Source organism: Drosophila pseudoobscura, chromosome X (assembly GCF_009870125.1).
Source record: "Drosophila pseudoobscura strain MV-25-SWS-2005 chromosome X, UCI_Dpse_MV25, whole genome shotgun sequence".
NCBI classification, from domain to species: Eukaryota; Metazoa; Arthropoda; class Insecta; order Diptera; family Drosophilidae; genus Drosophila; species Drosophila pseudoobscura.
In genome coordinates, this window is record NC_046683.1 from 55,494,960 (window position 1) to 55,514,917 (window position 19,958).

At 44.5% G+C, this 19,958-nt stretch overlaps 2 protein-coding genes across 4 annotated transcripts in view; one reads left to right on the forward strand and one right to left on the reverse strand.

Annotated features, from left to right (window-relative positions):
• The window catches only part of rgn (regeneration), a 49,370-nt gene that overhangs the window by 21,834 nt on the left and 7,578 nt on the right, over positions 1-19,958 (forward strand). For both annotated transcript variants that reach the window (XM_015187985.2, XM_033383764.1), the window contains exon 2: positions 14,148-14,204. The gene's annotated coding sequence lies outside the window, so the exon portion shown is untranslated. The remainder of the gene's footprint in view (positions 1-14,147; positions 14,205-19,958) is intronic.
• sa (spermatocyte arrest) lies at positions 1,585-9,433 on the reverse strand. Of its 2 annotated transcripts, none has more exons than XM_033383759.1 (19): positions 9,285-9,433; positions 8,646-9,221; positions 8,043-8,576; positions 7,606-7,971; positions 7,203-7,535; positions 6,791-7,132; positions 6,370-6,720; positions 5,976-6,299; positions 5,582-5,905; positions 5,302-5,511; positions 4,803-4,916; positions 4,524-4,733; positions 4,025-4,138; positions 3,641-3,955; positions 3,248-3,571; positions 2,801-3,178; positions 2,407-2,730; positions 1,978-2,337; positions 1,585-1,908 (listed from the first exon to the last, which is right to left on the reverse strand). In XM_033383759.1, the coding sequence occupies exons 1-19, from the start codon at positions 9,397-9,399 to the stop codon at positions 1,667-1,669; spliced, it is 5,856 nt and encodes a 1,951-aa protein (XP_033239650.1). In that variant the 5' UTR covers positions 9,400-9,433; the 3' UTR covers positions 1,585-1,666. The 2 variants fall into 2 exon arrangements, with proteins under 2 accessions (XP_033239650.1, XP_033239648.1); XM_033383757.1 differs by having other exon boundaries at positions 4,803-5,117; positions 5,188-5,511.

The window sequence follows — 19,958 nt, forward strand, 5'->3', positions numbered from 1 at the left end:
ATGGGTTAAAACTGGGTTAAAATGACAAAACGGAATTGGCCACAAAAGCAACAAAACCATGATGGCATCTAAACAACAATTTTTCAGTTAAACATTTGCTGGCCTTTCTTCGGCCCGTCTTTCTCTCTTTTCCCAGCTGCTCATCACCCATCCACCCATCATCTCTCATCTCTCTTTCTGTGTCTGTGAGGGCTATCACTGTCTGTGTGTGTTATTGCACATTTACCCACAAAAGTTGTAATTTCATTTTTATTGGTTTTTTTTTACAAATTCGTTTGCCGTTCCTCGTTTGTGTTTATGCATTTTAATGGCTCGAAGAAGAAAATTTGGCAACAGAATTTGGCCTGCAAGCAGCCGGCGCTTTGGCAGCACTCATTCTCATCCTTCGCCCCAGACGTCTGATCTTTGCCCCCTGCCCTGCCCTGCCCGGCCGTTGTGCTGTGCCCCGCCCCAACCATGTGGTGCCCCACCCCGACCCTGGCACAATATCAAAGTCAAATTGTGTGTAAAATTCTGTTGTTGCCACTCGTCTGCCTCTCTCGGGCCAAATAGAATCATCAACGGCGGGAAATGTTGTAACCAATTCAAAGCTGATGACTAAATGATGAGGGAAAATGATGAGGAAAAGCGGCTGGGGGAAACTCGAAGGGAAAGCAAGGCAGACAGCAGGGCATGCGTCATGTTTCCATATCATTAGAGTTATTTATTGAATCAATTTAATGGCCAAAATTCAACAAGCAATCTTCTGCTTATGGTTCATCAGGCATAACCCATCCAAACTGAATATATTGGCTTGTCATCCAAGAGGATTTCCCAGCCCCAGCCCCAGCCCAAGCCCCAGCCCCAGCCCCATAGCCTGGCACAGCCCCAAACCCTATTCCAACCCTAATTGCATTAATTTCCCCCCGTCTGGCAGCTCGGTAGTTGATAGGGATATGGGAGCAAAGTGAGTTCTCTCTCGGCACTGACAGAAAATCCCTTGTAATCTGAGCTTGCCAAAGAAATCATGGTCACAATCCTTTGGCTACAGTCTGGCACTCTTCTGCCACTCCGACACCCTGGGCGTGGCGTGTCGCTGCCTCGATGTGCGGCAGAAGTTCTGGAGAAACTTGTTGAAAAATTGCAAAACGTTAATCAAAGTTAAGCGGCGCAACGCAGACGGCAATGCCGACGTCAAAGTTAATTAAATTACGAAGTTATTTAATACTTTGGAAATCGTTACCGTTGCCGTTGGATGTCAGGATGGAGAAGGATAGACACAGAGGAGTCAGGCAGCCTCTGATGCCGCACCATCTCGTTCCGTGCCTGCCAGCAGGAATCATTGAAGCATCCATCCAGCATCCAGCCAGCCAGGTAGCCATCCAGCCATCCAGCCAGCATCTGCTCTTGGTCGCTTTGAACTCTGGCCTCTGTCCCTGTGCCCTGTGCCCTTTGCCCCATTTGTTCTTCAGCAGGTGGCAGCAACCCCTCCCCTTCACTCCGCAAGCACCAGGCAGCAGGAGGCAGGCACCAAGCACCAGACAGCAGCTCCATCAGAATGAAGGCAACGTGTGGCAGCTCTTAATGAAATATAATTGAAATAAATTATTTTTTCTCGCACTTTTTGTCGAGTGCAGGTCTTGGCGCTCAAATGATAATATTTCCGAGCCCAACCCGAGTTGCAGTTTTATTTAGAGTTCAAAACTTTTCGAATTTTTTTGTTTGGTTCTTCTGCCTGTTCACCTTCATGCGATTTCGAACGCTTCCTGCTGGCATTACCGTGCCCGGAGCCCGAAGTGGAAGTCGTCTCAACCTTTTCTTTGTGCTTCTGCTTGTGGTGCACCTTGACTCGATTTTCCTTGCTTTTCTCCACCTGGGGCACAACAGTGGGTATTCCAGGTAACTTCTCACGCTGGATTCCAGATGGATCTGTAATGGAAAACAGGAAGTTCGTCGAGAGGAAACATTAAAAATAAATAGAATAGAGCCCACAAATACCTGAACTGGTCTTTGGTTTTTTTGGTGGATCAGCAGTATCGGTTTTCTTTGGAATCTTCTTAGTATCGGAGTCTGTTTTCGAATCTTTTGTGCTTTTTGAGTCTGTTTCCGAATCTTTTGTGCTCTTGGATCTCTTGTGCTTCTTGTGCTTCTTGTGCTTCTTGTGCTTCTTGTGCACCGTGTGCTTGTGCTCGGATCGGGAAACGTTCTCAACCTTTTCTTGGCACTTCAGCTCTTCGAAAACCTTGTTCATGGATTTCGAAATCATGAATAGATTTTCCTTGTTTTCCTCTACCTTTGACACAGCAGTGGTTTTGCTGGGAATTATGGTCTGGATTGTTGGCTGGATTTTCGATGCGACTATATTGGGAAGCAGGAAGTTCATCAAGTGGAAGCAATGGAATAAAGTATAATTAAAGCCTCGAATACCTTTAGTGCTCTCTTGATTTTTTGCTGGATCAGTAGTTTTAATTATTTCTGGAATCTTCTTAGTATTGGAGTCTGTTTTCGAATCTTTTGTGCTTTTGGAGTCTGTTTCCGAATCTTTTGTGCTCTTGTGCTTCTTGTGCACCGTGTGCTTGTGCTCGGATCGGGAAACGTTCTCAACCTTTTCTTGGCACTTCAGCTCTTCGAAAACCTTGTTCATGGATTTCGAAATCATGAATAGATTTTCCTTGTTTTCCTCTACCTTTGACTCAGCAGTGGTTTTGCTGGGAATTATGGTCTGGATTGTTGGCTGGATTTTCGATGCGACTATATTGGGAAGCAGGAAGTTCATCAAGTGGAAGCAATGGAATAAAGTATAATTAAAGCCCTCGAATACCTTTAGTGCTCTCTTGATTTTTTGCTGGATCAGTAGTTTTAATTATTTCTGGAATCTTCTTAGTATTGGAGTCTGTTTTCGAATCTTTTGTGCTTTTGGAGTCTGTTTCCGAATCTTTTATGCTCTTGGATCTCTTGTGCTTCTTGTGCTTCTTGTGCTTCTTGTGCTTCTTGTGCTTCTTGTGCACCGTGTGCACCGTGTGCTTGTGCTCGGATCGGGAAATGTTCTCAACTTTTTCGTGGCGCTTCAGCTCTTCGAAAACCTTGTTCATGGATTTCGAAATCATGAATAAATTTTCCTTGTTTTCCTCTACCTTTGACACAGCAGTGGTTTTGCTGGGAATTATGGTCTGGATTGTTGGCTGGATTTTCGATGCGACTATATTGGGAAGCAAGAAGTTCATCAAGTGGAAGCAATGGAATAAAGTATAATTAAAGCCTCGAATACCTTTAGTGCTCTCTTGATTTTTTGCTGGATCAGTAGTTTTAATTATTTCTGGAATCTTCTTAGTATTGGAGTCTGTTTTCGAATCTTTTGTGCTTTTGGAGTCTGTTTCCGAATCTTTTATGCTCTTGTGCTTCTTGTGCACCGTGTGCTTGTGCTCGGATCGGGAAACGTTCTCAACCTTTTCTTGGCACTTCAGCTCTTCGAAAACCTTGTTCATGGATTTCGAAATCATGAATAGATTTTCCTTGTTTTCCTCTACCTTTGACACAGCAGTGGTTTTGCTGGGAATTATGGTCTGGATTGTTGGCTGGATTTTCGATGCGACTATATTGGGAAGCAGGAAGTTCATCAAGTGGAAGCAATGGAATAAAGTATAATTAAAGCCTCGAATACCTTTAGTGCTCTCTTGATTTTTTGCTGGATCAGTAGTTTTAATTATTTCTGGAATCTTCTTAGTATTGAAGTCTGTTTTCGAATCTTTTGTGCTTTTGGAGTCTGTTTCCGAATCTTTTGTGCTCTTGTGCTCCGTGTGCTTGTGCTCGGATCGGGAAACGTTCTCAACCTTTTCTTGGCACTTCAGCTCTTCGAAAACCTTGTTCATGGATTTCGAAATCATGAATAGATTTTCCTTGTTTTCCTCTACCTTTGACACAGCAGTGGTTTTGCTGGGAATTATGGTCTGGATTGTTGGCTGGATTTTCGATGCGACTATATTGGGAAGCAGGAAGTTCATCAAGTGGAAACAATGGAATAAAGTATAATTAAAGCCTCGAATACCTTTAGTGCTCTCTTGATTTTTTGCTGGATCAGTAGTTTTAATTATTTCTGGAATCTTCTTAGTATTGGAGTCTGTTTTCGAATCTTTTGTGCTTTTGGAGTCTGTTTCCGAATCTTTTGTGCTCTTGTGCTCCGTGTGCTTCTGCTCGGATCGGGAAACGTTCTCAACCTTTTCTTGGCACTTCAGCTCTTCGAAAACCTTGTTCATGGATTTCGAAATCATGAATAGATTTTCCTTGTTTTCCTCTACCTTTGACTCAGCAGTGGTTTTGCTGGGAATTATGGTCTGGATTGTTGGCTGGATTTTCGATGCGACTATATTGGGAAGCAGGAAGTTCATCAAGTGGAAGCAATGGAATAAAGTATAATTAAAGCCCTCGAATACCTTTAGTGCTCTCTTGATTTTTTGCTGGATCAGTAGTTTTAATTATTTCTGGAATCTTCTTAGTATTGGAGTCTGTTTTCGAATCTTTTGTGCTTTTGGAGTCTGTTTCCGAATCTTTTGTGCTCTTGTGCTTCTTGTGCACCGTGTGCTTGTGCTCGGATCGGGAAACGTTCTCAACCTTTTCTTGGCACTTCAGCTCTTCGAAAACCTTGTTCATGGATTTCGAAATCATGAATAGATTTTCCTTGTTTTCCTCTACCTTTGACACAGCAGTGGTTTTGCTGGGAATTATGGTCTGGATTGTTGGCTGGATTTTCGATGCGACTATATTGGGAAGCAGGAAGTTCATCAAGTGGAAGCAATGGAATAAAGTATAATTAAAGCCTCGAATACCTTTAGTGCTCTCTTGATTTTTTGCTGGATCAGTAGTTTTAATTATTTCTGGAATCTTCTTAGTATTGGAGTCTGTTTTCGAATCTTTTGTGCTTTTGGAGTCTGTTTCCGAATCTTTTGTGCTCTTGTGCTCCGTGTGCTTGTGCTCGGATCGGGAAACGTTCTCAACCTTTTCTTGGCACTTCAGCTCTTCGAAAACCTTGTTCATGGATTTCGAAATCATGAATAGATTTTCCTTGTTTTCCTCTACCTTTGACTCAGCAGTGGTTTTGCTGGGAATTATGGTCTGGATTGTTGGCTGGATTTTCGATGCGACTATATTGGGAAGCAGGAAGTTCATCAAGTGGAAGCAATGGAATAAAGTATAATTAAAGCCCTCGAATACCTTTAGTGCTCTCTTGATTTTTTGCTGGATCAGTAGTTTTAATTATTTCTGGAATCTTCTTAGTATTGGAGTCTGTTTTCGAATCTTTTGTGCTTTTGGAGTCTGTTTCCGAATCTTTTGTGCTCTTGTGCTTCTTGTGCACCGTGTGCTTGTGCTCGGATCGGGAAACGTTCTCAACCTTTTCTTGGCACTTCAGCTCTTCGAAAACCTTGTTCATGGATTTCGAAATCATGAATAGATTTTCCTTGTTTTCCTCTACCTTTGACACAGCAGTGGTTTTGCTGGGAATTATGGTCTGGATTGTTGGCTGGATTTTCGATGCGACTATATTGGGAAGCAGGAAGTTCATCAAGTGGAAGCAATGGAATAAAGTATAATTAAAGCCCTCGAATACCTTTAGTGCTCTCTTGATTTTTTGCTGGATCAGTAGTTTTAATTATTTCTGGAATCTTCTTAGTATTGGAGTCTGTTTTCGAATCTTTTGTGCTTTTGGAGTCTGTTTCCGAATCTTTTGTGCTCTTGTGCTTCTTGTGCACCGTGTGCTTGTGCTCGGATCGGGAAACGTTCTCAACCTTTTCTTGGCACTTCAGCTCTTCGAAAACCTTGTTCATGGATTTCGAAATCATGAATAGATTTTCCTTGTTTTCCTCTACCTTTGACTCAGCAGTGGTTTTGCTGGGAATTATGGTCTGGATTGTTGGCTGGATTTTCGATGCGACTATATTGGGAAGCAGGAAGTTCATCAAGTGGAAGCAATGGAATAAAGTATAATTAAAGCCCTCGAATACCTTTAGTGCTCTCTTGATTTTTTGCTGGATCAGTAGTTTTAATTATTTCTGGAATCTTCTTAGTATTGGAGTCTGTTTTCGAATCTTTTGTGCTTTTGGAGTCTGTTTCCGAATCTTTTGTGCTCTTGTGCTTCTTGTGCACCGTGTGCTTGTGCTCGGATCGGGAAACGTTCTCAACCTTTTCTTGGCACTTCAGCTCTTCGAAAACCTTGTTCATGGATTTCGAAATCATGAATAGATTTTCCTTGTTTTCCTCTACCTTTGACTCAGCAGTGGTTTTGCTGGGAATTATGGTCTGGATTGTTGGCTGGATTTTCGATGCGACTATATTGGGAAGCAGGAAGTTCATCAAGTGGAAGCAATGGAATAAAGTATAATTAAAGCCCTCGAATACCTTTAGTGCTCTCTTGATTTTTTGCTGGATCAGTAGTTTTAATTATTTCTGGAATCTTCTTAGTATTGGAGTCTGTTTTCGAATCTTTTGTGCTTTTGGAGTCATTTTCCGAATCTTTTGTGCTCTTGGATCTCTTGTGCTTCTTGTGCTTCTTGTGCTTCTTGTGCACCGTGTGCTTGTGCTCGGATCGGGAAACGTTCTCAACCTTTTCTTGGCGCTTCGGCTCTTCGAAAACCGTGTTCATGGATTTCGAAATCATGAATAAATTTTCCTTGTTTTCCTCTACCTTTGACACAGCAGTGGTTTTTCTGGGAATTATGGTCTGGATTGTTGGCTGGATTTTCGATGCGACTATATTGGGAAGCAGGAAGTTCATCAAGTGGAAGCAATGGAATAAAGTATAATTAAAGCCCTCGAATACCTTTAGTGCTCTCTTGATTTTTTGCTGGATCAGTAGTTTTAATTATTTCTGGAATCTTCTTAGTATTGGAGTCTGTTTTCGAATCTTTTGTGCTTTTGGAGTCTGTTTCCGAATCTTTTGTGCTCTTGGATCTCTTGTGCTTCTTGTGCTTCTTGTGCACCGTGTGCTTGTGCTCGGATCGGGAAATGTTCTCAACCTTTTCTTGGCGCTTCAGCTCTTCGAAATCCTTGTTCATGGATTTCGAAATCATGAATAAATTTTCCTTGTTTTCCTCTACCTTTGACACAGCAGTGGTTTTGCTGGGAATTATGGTCTGGATTGTTGGCTGGATTTTCGATGCGACTATATTGGGAAGCAGGAAGTTCATCAAGTGGAAGCAATGGAATAAAGTATAATTAAAGCCCTCGAATACCTTTAGTGCTCTCTTGATTTTTTGCTGGATCAGTAGTTTTAAATATTTCTGGAATCTTCTTAGTATTGGAGACTGTTTTCGAATCTTTTGTGCTTTTGGAGTCTGTTTCCGAATCTTTTGTGCTCTTGGATCTCTTGTGCTTCTTGTGCACCGTGTGCTTGTGCTCGGATCGGGAAGCGTTCTCAACCTTTTCTTGGCGCTTCAGCTCTTCGAAAACCTTGTTCATGGATTTCGAAATCATGAATAAATTTTCCTTGTTTTCCTCTACCTTTGACACAGCAGTGGTTTTGCTGGGAATTATGGTCTGGATTGTTGGCTGGATTTTCGATGCGACTATATTGGGAAGCAGGAAGTTCATCAAGTGGAAGCAATGGAATAAAGTATAATTAAAGCCCTCGAATACCTTTAGTGCTCTCTAGATTTTTTGCTGGATCAGCAGTTTTAATTATTTGTGGAATCTTCTTAGTATTATAGTCTATTTTCGAATCTTGTGTGCTTTTGGAGTCTGTTTCCGAATCTTTTGTGCTTTTGGATCTCTTGTGCTTCTTGTGTTTTTCCTCGGAATGGCTTCGTTTATGGGTTGATTTCTTACGCGAATTATCGTTTTCGGAGCGTGAAGTGGAAGCCTCCTTCTTAGCCTTTTCTTGGCGTATCAGCTCATCGAAAATTCTTTCCAAGAATTTTGCAGCGTCTTCCTTGTTTTTCTCTGCCTGCGACACAGCAGTGGTTTTTCCAGTAGGACAAACGTTCTGAATTTGTTTCGAGTGGCCTTTAATCGGAGATGGGAAGTTAATCAAGGAAAAAAAATAAAATTAAATTATAGCCAAAGCTCACAAATACCTGAACTGGACTTTGGCTTTTTTGGTGGGTCAGCGGTGTCGGTTCTCTGTGGAGCCTTCTCACGATGGACGTCACTTTTGGAATCTTTGTTGGATCCCTGGTGCTTCTTGATCGTCTCAGAAGGGGTGCGCTTCTGGTGAGATTTCTTACGGGCAATATCGTTTCCGGTGCCCCAAGTGGAAGCCTTCTCAACCTTTTTTTCGCGCGTCTTCTCATCGATGACCTTGTCTATCACGACTTTCGGCACTTCGACTTTTTTTGGTGGATCCGCAGTGACGACTTTTCGTGGAACCTTCACAGGTTCTTCCTTCACCTTATTGCCAGATCTTTCCGGTTCTTTCCTGGATCTCTTGTGCTCCTTTTGTCTCTTCTCAGAACGGTGTCGCTTCCTAGCGCCACTAGCAGCGTCGATCGCTTTCACTTTTTTTTTCTTTCGAGCGGTAACTTTTTTGAGGAATATTCCCAAGTCGACATGATAGGGCGTCTTTGGGGTACTAGGAGATTTCGATTCCCTGAAAAATGAGTTCACGGGTCCTGTCACAAAGAAGAGTTCGAGTTAGAGAATGGCCAAGAAGTGGAAACGATTATCTGAGGAAAAGTTACCAATACGGATGATCGGATCTGGGTTTTCGTACACGTCTATTTCGAATATCTTCTCGCGTGGCATTAGGGCGTCCAAATATGCAGGTCTCTTGAGCGGCTCCACGTCGAAAACATCATAGCGACGGCGTGGCTCGTTGAACAACGACATAGTTGGCTTCTGGTTCTTGAATATTTTGTTGATAGCCTCCTGCTCGTTCAGTCGTTGCAGTGCCTTGACCTCACGCGCGTCCAAGTAGTCCTTTTCGATGACCGGTTCCATCGGTGTCTTCTTGTAGGTGTGTAGACCGGGAAACGGCTCAAGGAAAATGGGAATATTCGGTCGCGTGGTATTTTCATTCGGCGAATTGCCACCCAGCAATGGTTCCGATACCGTGTGATATCCCCACGCGAACATCTCCGGATCGGGAAGGACTATGTTGGGCTGCGGCTGGCCCTTGTTAGCCTTGACCTCGTCTATGAGATCTTCGGACATGATGTACATGCGGATAAAGGTCTGCTCCACATCGAAGTATCCCGGCTTGGAGCGGGCGGCGTGACTTGCCCCATCGCAGGTCATTCTGGCCATGTCGGTAATTCCTGAAGGCCAAAAACTGCTCTAAGAGAATTCGATTGGGCTTTGCAAAACTACGAAGTACTTACTGTCGCCCATTTTGCGGGCCAACAATAGTGCCAGGGACTTATCCTCCACCACGATGTTTTTCCGAGCCAGCATGTGCTTCACAACTTTAGTTAAAGCCTCCTCGTAGATAAACATTTTGTAGAATAATCCTCACAAGAACTGTCGAAGTAGTGAAAAGAAGGATTGTCAAGCTCTGAACGGAAAAGTGCTGTGAAAGAAAGTTATTATTAGTGTTGTAAAACGAACGCCCGGAGTGCCACTCCTGGAGTGTTGTAAAAGTTTCGACCTTCTCTTTCTCCCCTTGTTTCTTGTTTCTCCCCCACCGCTGTTCTTCAACCCTCTCTCTTAACATCTTCAGACAATCTTTCCGTAATGATGAGCACAAAAGCGATGCCTCGCTTGGGTTGTTGGGGGCAGCAGCAATTAGCCACCGATTCGAAAATGTCTCCGCCACACCCCGAAAACTAATTAAAATATTTTCGCCTTATGCGATCGCCACGAACGCGACAAAACGGCCTAACAGCATTTTAGCCCCATATGCATGTATTTTTGTTGCCATCTATGTTCCCTCGTCGTTTCTCGTATCTCGTACATCTCTCCTAATGAGTTATGCAAATATTTGCAGTTGAATGGATTTCCAAGAAACCGAAGACAGAACCGCACCAGAGCCCCGCATACGGTGGCTCCCAAGTGGAGGCTGCCTGTTTTACTCGTAAATGTTGGCTATTGTCTGTGAAATGACAAATTTTCCCGACTCCGTCATGGATTGGCCGAAACGTGGAGCATACTTAATCAGTCAAAAGGCAAACAGTGAGGGGAGTGTGGCGAGTGGGGCGAGTGGGGAGAGTGGAGGCCCAGCCACGAGGTTACTGTGTCAGACCGCAAGGGAAATGTAGGAGTAGGAGTAGGAGTAGGAGTCGGAGTACGAGTACGAGCCTCTGAGTACTTTAGATGCCAGACAGCTACGAGTAGATCTGCCAGAGATTCGCATTTGTGACGCCCCAGAGGCTGATGCAATTGAACAAATTGCCTCCTCCCCCACCCTCTCTCTCTCTCTCTCTCAATGGTCTTTACGATCATGACGATGATAATGATGATGATGATGATGATGATGTGTATGTTTTATGAGGACGGTCGTGCTTTGTGGGCGTTCATGGCTGACATTTGTACAAAGAACTCGCCCATATCTGCCCGATCTGTTGTTGTCTGCCTCTAAGCGCTACCGTTTAAGGCTCTGTACGGTCATGAATGCCCCTGCCGTGCCCCTGCTGCCCCTGCCATGCAAATTTGCGCGGTCGCATTTGCGGTTGCGCCCATTGTCGCATAAATTTCATTCATAATTAACAAGAGGAGCATCATCTCTGGTGGGAGAATTTCACAAGTTGTTTGCTCCGACGACAAACAAAATAATTGCCGCAATTTCCACAGCGGTCTCTTGGTCACTTGGCAGAGGATAGAGCAACCATCCAACCATGCCACCATTCCTCGATGCAACGATACAAAGATACGTTACAACCAGTGCAAATTGAGCTGTCCAGAGCTGTCCAGAGCTGTTCAGAGCTGTTCAGCGCAGTTCCCCGCCAAAACGGGCTAATTCAAACGATTAATTCGATAAGCTTGCAGCTGAAATCGGCAAACAGAGCGACAGACGACAGTTGGACAAACCTGCAGCAAATTGATTGAGCAGCCGATTACTATAGAAGTCGCTGACTCTCCTTTCCCCAAGTGCACACAAGTGCCCCCGAGTGCCTCAGTCGCCAGCAAATTGCCCCGTCGGCTGGACAGGCACAAAGCACAACAAATTGTTCCAGTTTCCGAGGAGACCAGATAAATCTATTGAGATATCGAGACTCGACTCGACTCGACTCGAGACTCCAGTCGCTCGGGGCAATCTCTGGACCGTTAAGCCCACGCCAGCGAATCGCATTTTCGCCTTAGAACTCCTCCGAGTGTCTGTGGCACGATCTACTGGGGTCGGGTCCACTCCACGGCTCCAGTGTTCTCTGGAAGCCCATCCGTTGACGGAGGGCGGCATAATGGTTATGACAGGCCGTTCGGTGCCGGAACTAGCGGACAGGTTGGAGGAGTCACGTTCTCCTTCTCCTGCCCAGAGATTTGCTAACGGAGCCACATGAACTCTGCTCGCAGCAGGTCACTGGGGGACTAACGATGAAGTGAAAGATTCTTGACTCCAGTGAATTCCCCCCCAAAAAAAAGCCTAATCGCTGATCGGTTTTTGGATAATGGTCATGTAGTTAAGGCCTCATTACAAATCTCCTGGAGCCAGCCAAAGCCAATCAAAATCAAAGTCTGCACGACTTTTTCTGCCGCTTAAACGGCGTCAAGTGATCGATCTCCGGTCACTGCAAATGGCTAATGACACAATCAATGCAAACTTGCGTAATTAGAGGCCCCGAGGAGCAGAGCAGATCAGACCAGAGCAGGCCATAGCCATCGCCAGATGGTCAATGGTCGGTCGCTGGCCATTCGACTGCCCGCCGTCCCACGGAAGCCAATTCGGACGTTTGTCAATCTGTCAAATTGTGTAAAATACCAGCCACAACAATAACAATTATTGTAAGTTATTATTGTTAAGAAAACAAGTTTACTTGGCCTACAACGTAGCCACAGTCCACAATCCACAAAGTGCGGCATCTGAGTGAGGTTATGACCGAACATATGTACATATTTACCCTACAGATGATGGCACATATTTAAACAATGACGTGGCCATAAAGAAAATTGAATATACTCGTACGCGTACATACATATGTAGGCCCTCTCTTATCAGCAATGAATCTGCAGTGGAGGCAAACACATAACTGCCTTTTGAAGGTCTTTTTGTCTAACTTACAGCTTTCTCTGTGACCGGCTTATGAAAATGGTTTCCCTTGGAGGGAATATGTATATTTTATCTTTGGAAGATAAAATAGCAATAGATTTTTTATATGAATTTATAAACAGTTGAACGACTATTGCTTTTCTCACCGAAGTTTTTTCTCTCGCAGAATTTACTAGAAACTAAATGTCATTGTCATTGTCATTGTCAGGGTTGCATTCATCGATAGTCATCAATACACGGCATGAGCTTCCCTTACCCAACACTGTTCTTTTGTTCGTTTCTCTTTATCCATAGTTTTTCTGCCCGCCTCCTGTGAAATGTTTGAGTGGCGAAGCCCCAACCCAACCCAGCCCCCCTTCCCATTGTAATGCATTTGTTTCATGTTTATTTTTAGAACTTTTCAGAGCATTTGCACTTTGCAAAGTTTTGCTGTAACTACCGTGCACTTTGACATTTGTCCGCTTTCCGCAATTGTTGCTTGTTTTTCTCGACAAAAATGGGGGAGGGGAGCTTTCCCTTTGTCTTATCCTGGCCGTTATGCAAATCGAATGGAAGAGATTGCACAGAGACAAAGTTGCAATTTAGCTTGTCCTTTATGGCGTTGAACGGAATGGAAGGCAACGAGTTGGGCAACAAGACCGTATCATTTTGGCACCGGGCAGACAGCCTAGACTCACTTTCTATTTGCACTTGGCTGAGTGTACTCGTGGAGCATAGCCACCGCCCCCGCCCCCGCCACCACCCCCCATTCGACGTCATGTTCGGCACCGCCTATCTAATCATAGCCCGCTCAGGTGACTGACTCCCTATCTCCCTATCTGGGGGGGCAAAAATAGCAAAAAGATAGCCATCGCCATCGTCTTGATTAGTCTCAATTGACACAAATTATGAGGCTGCGCCTATACTCGTATTTGATTGTTGTACAATACCATTTTTGGGTTGAGCTGAACGAATTGAAATTTATTGCCAAAACTTGAGCGGAATTTAATAAATTCCCAATTGAACGGGGGAGCAGCGTTCTCTTTCGCCCCCCCTCTCTCTCTCTCTCTCTTTATTCTCTCATATGCAAAATGGCAATTAAACGCAAAAACTCGAAATTAAAATCAGGAAGAGGAGCAGGACGCATGGCTGGAGGGGCAAAACAGGGGGAAACAGCGAACACAGGGGTGGCAATCGGTGGCACATTTATTAATTCAATTTTTGTTTGCTTCACGACGCGAGCATCATCATCATCGCACAGCAACGGGAGTCTGCTCCGATTTCGATTTCGATTCAAATTTAAATTCAAATCAACTTTTCAAAGCTGGCGGCAAATTTATGCAATATTTTTGTGCGTCGACTACTTTATCGGGTTCTAGACTTCTTTTGTGCCGCTTCCTCTCTGCGCTACCCCCCTCCGCCTGCCACAAACAAATGCTAAATTTGTGCTAAAAAGGAAGAGACCTTCTTGAGCAGAGCATAATTACGGACTTTCAGTTTGCATAAGCAGAAACAACAAGGCTGAAACACTAGAAGAGGAGACCCAGCATCAACAAATATTTAGGTACAACTCGAGGGGGAAGAGGGCTGAGGAAGAGCCAGCCTTCCCGTACTCGGATATCTCCACAAATAAACATTTCCAGCTGACAGACATCGAATCCACCGCAATCCGCAATCCAAACAAACAAAGGAACAGAAATGCAGCTTGGGGGAATTATGAAAGAACTGCCACATCAAACGGAAGGCGGAGGCAGTACGGAGGAGCTCTGCCATCCTGGATGGACACGCTCAAGTGCAGCCGATTCACTTTTATTATTATTATTATTATCACTATTGAATCTGGACCACATTTCGCTGACGCCGCCCAGTGCTACTTTGCTGCCATTTTTATTCGCCTTTCAATATGTCAAAATGCTTTTTTCCGGGCATCGAAATTGAAATGGCTTTGCCTTTTGTGCATCAATTAAGTACAATGTTGATGGCCAGACCATAAAAATGCTTTGAAAAATGTGCTCTCTCTATTGCAAATATTTCATTGGCTTTTCTCCGTTTTTTATTGCAGTTCTTTCAACTCGAATCTGTGCTTGTTAACGGACTCTCGAAGGCATCTTTCAAATAGGTAAGCAAATTATTATATAAAAATATGCTGGTGCTCTGGCCAGTCCGTGGAGTATAACCGATCCATTACCTTGTCAATTATTACTTTCGAGTTTTCTCAGAGTCGGAATAAATTTCCACTTAAAAATCTATACAGCAATAAAAGTGTGAATAAATTTTCCAGCGATATCGGTTGCATATCGTTTCTGCAGTTCATTTTGCTAATGCAATTTGAGCGGCAGGGCATAGCCACCACCCCGACCCGGGAACCACTGCCACAAAGCCACCACCAACACCCACGCAATTGTGGCTGCCCCAGCCACAACCACAGCCACTGCCACTGCCACTGCTGGTGCCTCTTCGCCCCCACTGCCATTGTGTTTTCCCTTTGCTTTGCGGCTTGTCAATATTTGCCGCACATTTTGCGCAATGCCATGCGGCGATTTTGGTTTTCATCTTTTGGTTTTGCTGCGTCTTCGTCTCCGCCTCCACCTCCGTCTTCGTCTCCGGTTGGAGTGTACGGTTTTCATTTACACTTATTTATATTTATTTCCACACTTTTCACCACCGCCCCCAGCCATCCCCTCTCTTGGGAAAGCGCTAACCCGAAGCCCAGCCGAGTATTTATGTTGATTCTTTTGTGGCACTATCGCCATGTGCATTTTATTTTTGTATTGCACGGCCAGAATGGGGCACCTCCAGGCGACAGTCATCGCCAGCGTCACTGCCATAAGTTAGCGATAAGGTGGCGATGCCAGAGTGGACCTTTTTCGTGCGAATGGTGTGGCATATAAATTAATAACTGAATAAACACACCAATAGGACGGTGCACGTGGCGAATGCGTAATAAATTTCATGCGACAGGATGGCCTTAACGCAGCCATTTGCTTAATGCCCGGGCAAATATTGATAGTCGGCCAATATTTGAACAATTTGTTTCAAAGTCGTCACTTACCAACAGATATATGTATATACATATGTATGTATGTTGGGACTGTCTGTTAATCTTGGCTGCACTTGCATGGCTAATTGAATGAGTCAATGGAGTAGACCGCAACACTGGCCTGGCTTGGCAGATGATTCAGTGGCAAGTACAGTGTATCTCTGAATGAAGCACACCTCCGTCATGGGTTAGTCACTGAAGATTTTCTCGTCTAATTCATTTATGACTGGCTCGCAGATCGCTGCCAATTTGCATGCCATTTGTTCTGTCACAGTTCTTTCTTGTTTTTTTTTTTTTTGCTCGCCTGTTTTGACCATTTGCGGATTGGCTAGGAACGTAATTTGATTTGAGAGATATCGGGTTTGATTTGTGATTTTCGTGGCGATATTCGGAATGGTTTGCCTTGACATTTGATGGTGGAAAATTTAAATATAGATTAGAAAATGCCAAATGCGGCACTCAGAGAGTGTCGAGAATAGCATCAGCATCATCATCTTCCCTCGTCCATTAGTAGGCACTAATGCCACGCCCACTGGCGTTTTTGTGTGCCAGACTTTGCATAGCCGTAAAGTCAACAAATCGACGGATAAAAGAGTATGGGGATAAAATGATGCAGCAGCAGCTGGTGTGGTCTTCACTGAGTGGAAGTGGGAGTGAGAGTAGGAGTAGGAGCAGGAGCAGGAGGAGTCGTAGTCCGTCGGCTATAAATTACTGTCGAGCGGAAATCATTTTCCATTCGTGTCCTGTAGCGCGTAGGTTCAATGCACCAAACCAGGAAAAGCGGGTGTGTGTGTGTGTGTGGAAAAAACGGTCCAATTGGAAATGAAAATGTTTTGTTTGTGTCTGCGGAATGTGAAGCGGATATTCAACATTGTAGTAACAGGAGTGCCATCCTGCCTGTCGGCCATTGTCAGCTCTGCGTATACGTGATGTGTTGAATATTTCCGGACTAAGAATATTTCATTTCATAATGCGATTATGCCCCATGCAAACCCAGCATTTTCTGCAGCACAAACACAAAAACCAGGAACGAAGCAACAAATTTCCAGCCTGTAAATGAATTTGTGGCCAAGTCATGTGTGGCAGAAGGGTGTGAGGGGTGGGGAGAGTGTGGTCAACAAACAAGATAAAACTTTTGATTTATCGTTGACACGAACAACCAGAATAGAAAGAACAAGGAGCAAGGGCCAAAAACAGGACCAAAAACCAGAAGCAGAAGCAGGACCCTGGATTTCGTACACAAATGCGTGCGTCGATAATGGAGGCCAGATCCCAGCCAGCAAGCCGCCGCCTGCATATCAGGCAAATTACCCAGAAATGAAGAGCAGTGTGTCGAGCATAGTCCTTGCTCCATGGCCCATGGTCCATGGTCCAGTGTCAAGTGTGTGTCATGACACGCGCCGACAAATTTGTGGTCCTCCCCTAAAACTGCAAACAACCATAAAATGTCCTGCTCCCGCTTCAACTTCAACTTCAAAACCAGCTCCAGAGCAGAGACCGAGGAGTGGCAGTGGGAGATGCTGGACGCGATGCTTCACCGGCGACAAGCAGAACAGACAAACAATGGCCAGCCAAATGGTCAACTTACTTGGCCCTCAGATGCCATCGCCAAAACAATTTGTGGAGGGGCTGGCCCTCCCTTCGCTCCCTCAAAAAACACGAGCCAGAATCCGGAAAACAAAATTCCGCAAAATTTGTTTGCTTTTCCAGACTTAATTTCCACAAATATTTGCTTTCCCAGTGTCGTTTTTTTTGTTCGTGTTTTTGTTGTCCAAGTTTTGAACTTGAAAAAATTAATAGAAAATATTTTTACAGTTCCGTTGCTGGAACGCAACAAAAAATTATAAAAAAAAAAATAAAAAATACTTCATGTGACAGTTTTATGTCAATGAAAACGACACACAGAACCCATATATACACGGCTATATATAACGCGGCAGAAAATAAAAAAAGCAGATCTATTTACATAGACAGAAAGAGAATGCGAAGATCGCTCAGACGGAATTTACATCATCGCTGGGAACCACACTCGGAGAAAATGTGGGAAAATGAACAGGAAGAATATAGCTTATACAGATCCAAGATATATAGGTAGGCCATATAGAATGTGGGCATTCACGTGCTTTTTTCAAAGTGTAACCGACGACGACTGATGCTGATAGATAGACTGGGGCGCCCCTTGAGCGAATAGTGCGGCATAAATTTAAGCGGCATGACATCACTTCATCCAGTCACTGTCACAGTTCCAGTTCCAGTTGTTGCTGGTGGGTCTTAAGTGCTGTACGTGTTATACATAGATGCGACGCTGACGTAGCCGCCGGCGCCTGCGCCCAGTGCGAAATCTGCCTCGAATCGGATACCGAGTCAATCCGACAGTTTATTTGGTCGATGACGTTGCCAGTAGTTGTCTCGCAGTTTGAAATGCACACAGACACTCGGCAGATATCTTGGAGCCGGGGTAATGTTACGTGCTGCGATTCAAAGTCAGGCCTCAGCCTCAAGTGATGGCTGCAGCAGATATGAATGTGGTTAAAGAGGTACCAGAGAACGGGCACCGGGGACCGGGCACCGGGGACCCTGAAAGCTGAGTTATGTCATAACTTTTGGGGTAGGACTCTGACTGTGCTCAACTGCCATTGTGGGGCTCCGAAGCAGGTAGAAGTGATTGATAGGTGAATTTTGAGGGATCCAAATTGCAGTTGAGTTGATTTGTGATGCCTGGGGCATGAGTTCTGATGAATTGCCAGTGGCTCTTCCATGAATCACATAATCCCGAATTGGATTTATGAGTTTTGGCCGAGCCAAGAGCTTCGCAGAATGCCTCGGGGTGCTTTAATTTTTAGTGCGGTCACTCTAAACGAGTATGGCTATGGCTGTGCCGCACCCAAAGAACTAATCAACAATCTACAGGCTGCTCCATTGAGTGCTATCCGCTGGCGAGAGAAGAGAGGAGAGAAATCCATTTAAAATTCATCTAAACTCATTAAAAAAGTTTTCGGGCGAAACTGTAAATGAATTTCAACTTTCAAACTTTAAATGCAGTCGAATTCAATTAAAAAATGCAGCCTCATGCCTTCGCCGTGCGTATACTTGATATTGCGCATACGCCATGCGTCGCATGGGGACCACAGCGACAGGCCCCCCCAATGACTTGTCTGCAACTAAATGACTTTCACTTTTCCAGCTGCCGGGAGAGAAAGGACGGCAGGGTGCCCAAGACGGGGTGGGGGGGTAGGTATCAGTGGGATAGAACCAGCCAAAGGCGATGTGTGGCAAGCCCAAGAATGAATGAATGGCAGGAAGGAAAGACGGCAGCTCGTCGCGGCGCAGCACGGCGCGGCACGGCGAAAGAAAGCTCCAGTCAGAAGGCATGATAGATGCGGAGATAGCTACGTGTTGGCTCTTCTTAGATGGATTTCGCACAGGTGAAGCATGAAAACGCAGCCAATTGGAAGGGGATGCGGGGCGATGGCAGCTGTGAAAACGTTTCTCGGCCACTTTGCAATGCTATTGAAGCACGAAGGGGAAATGGAGACGAAGATGGCAATGGAGATGGAAGAGCAGAGCACTCGGAGCACTTGGAGCACTCGGAGAAGGTGACTGCAATTGTGGCTGGCTGGTGATTGTCGGGAATCTGTTGCAAAGTTGCGTATAAATTATATTGCCACTCTGTGATTTGCCACATGAAAATCGCCACTACAATTTATGGCTGCCATTTGTGGGGACACCGCTTCTGCTTTTCCCATTTTGTTTTCCATTTTTGCTCGCTTGCTGGCTTGCTGGCTTTTGCTGGCTTTTGCTGTTAAACTATTTGGTTCGGTTCGAGTTGCGGCTGCATATAATACTCGTAAATCAATGAAATGCGCATAAATTAATTAAGCGAAAACAGGCAAAGTATGTTGTCTCTATAAATGTTTCAACTTCCTCGAGCTCCATCCACATAAATACATACATATGTATGCATTTACGTTATACGTTTACCTTTAATTAAACCGCAAACTGGTATTTAGTCAACAATTTGTGCCATCGATTTGGCCTGTTTGTTTGTCTTTCTGTCTGTCTGTTTGTTAAGTTCGCAGTTAAACAGAATCAGAAACAGCAACAGAAATTATGCAAATTCATTTTGCTGGCAACTTAATTATGCCAAGAACGGGTTAATTTTGTTCAGCAGATTCCTCATAATTGATTATGGCACGGCCCGTACAGGAACTCCCCCAACGGACGTACATACTCGGACGAGGAGTATTGTCAAGATTAATGCCTCCAATTTGTCCACTTCCCCAAATAGAGATTATTATAAGTTCTGCTTTTAAATATTTGTAGGTTTGGCAGCGGTTTGCATTGAACCCCAACGTGAAGAGGTTAAGTCCAAAGATGTTGCCATTGGGGAAGCCATTCAACTTTTGCTTTCAACTCGAGTTCGATGGGGTATTTGATTGATGGATCAATGGCTATACTTGGCCGATGAATGACCGATTGATGTGTGTGTGTGAACACGACTGCGTGGGCGTGTGGCTGATGATCTGCTGAAGAGATCTCAATTAGGAGAAGCCTCCTCATACTCTCTCCTCCGTTCTTGTTCCTGCTTCCCACTCCCACTCCCATTCGGTTCTTGTTGAAGAAATCATAATTACGCACAAATTACACGTTATATATCATCGAATAGCCATAAACACTTCTTGGAACTCCATAATTTATGTCAATTCCCGGGCAGAGCAGAAATAGCACCTCATAAATGTAAATTGAGTTCCCGAATCGAGGAAACCACCGCCGAAAACCATACCCCACCCGAGAAGACTCTGTGCCTCATTTATCACACATCTTGAAGCGGGT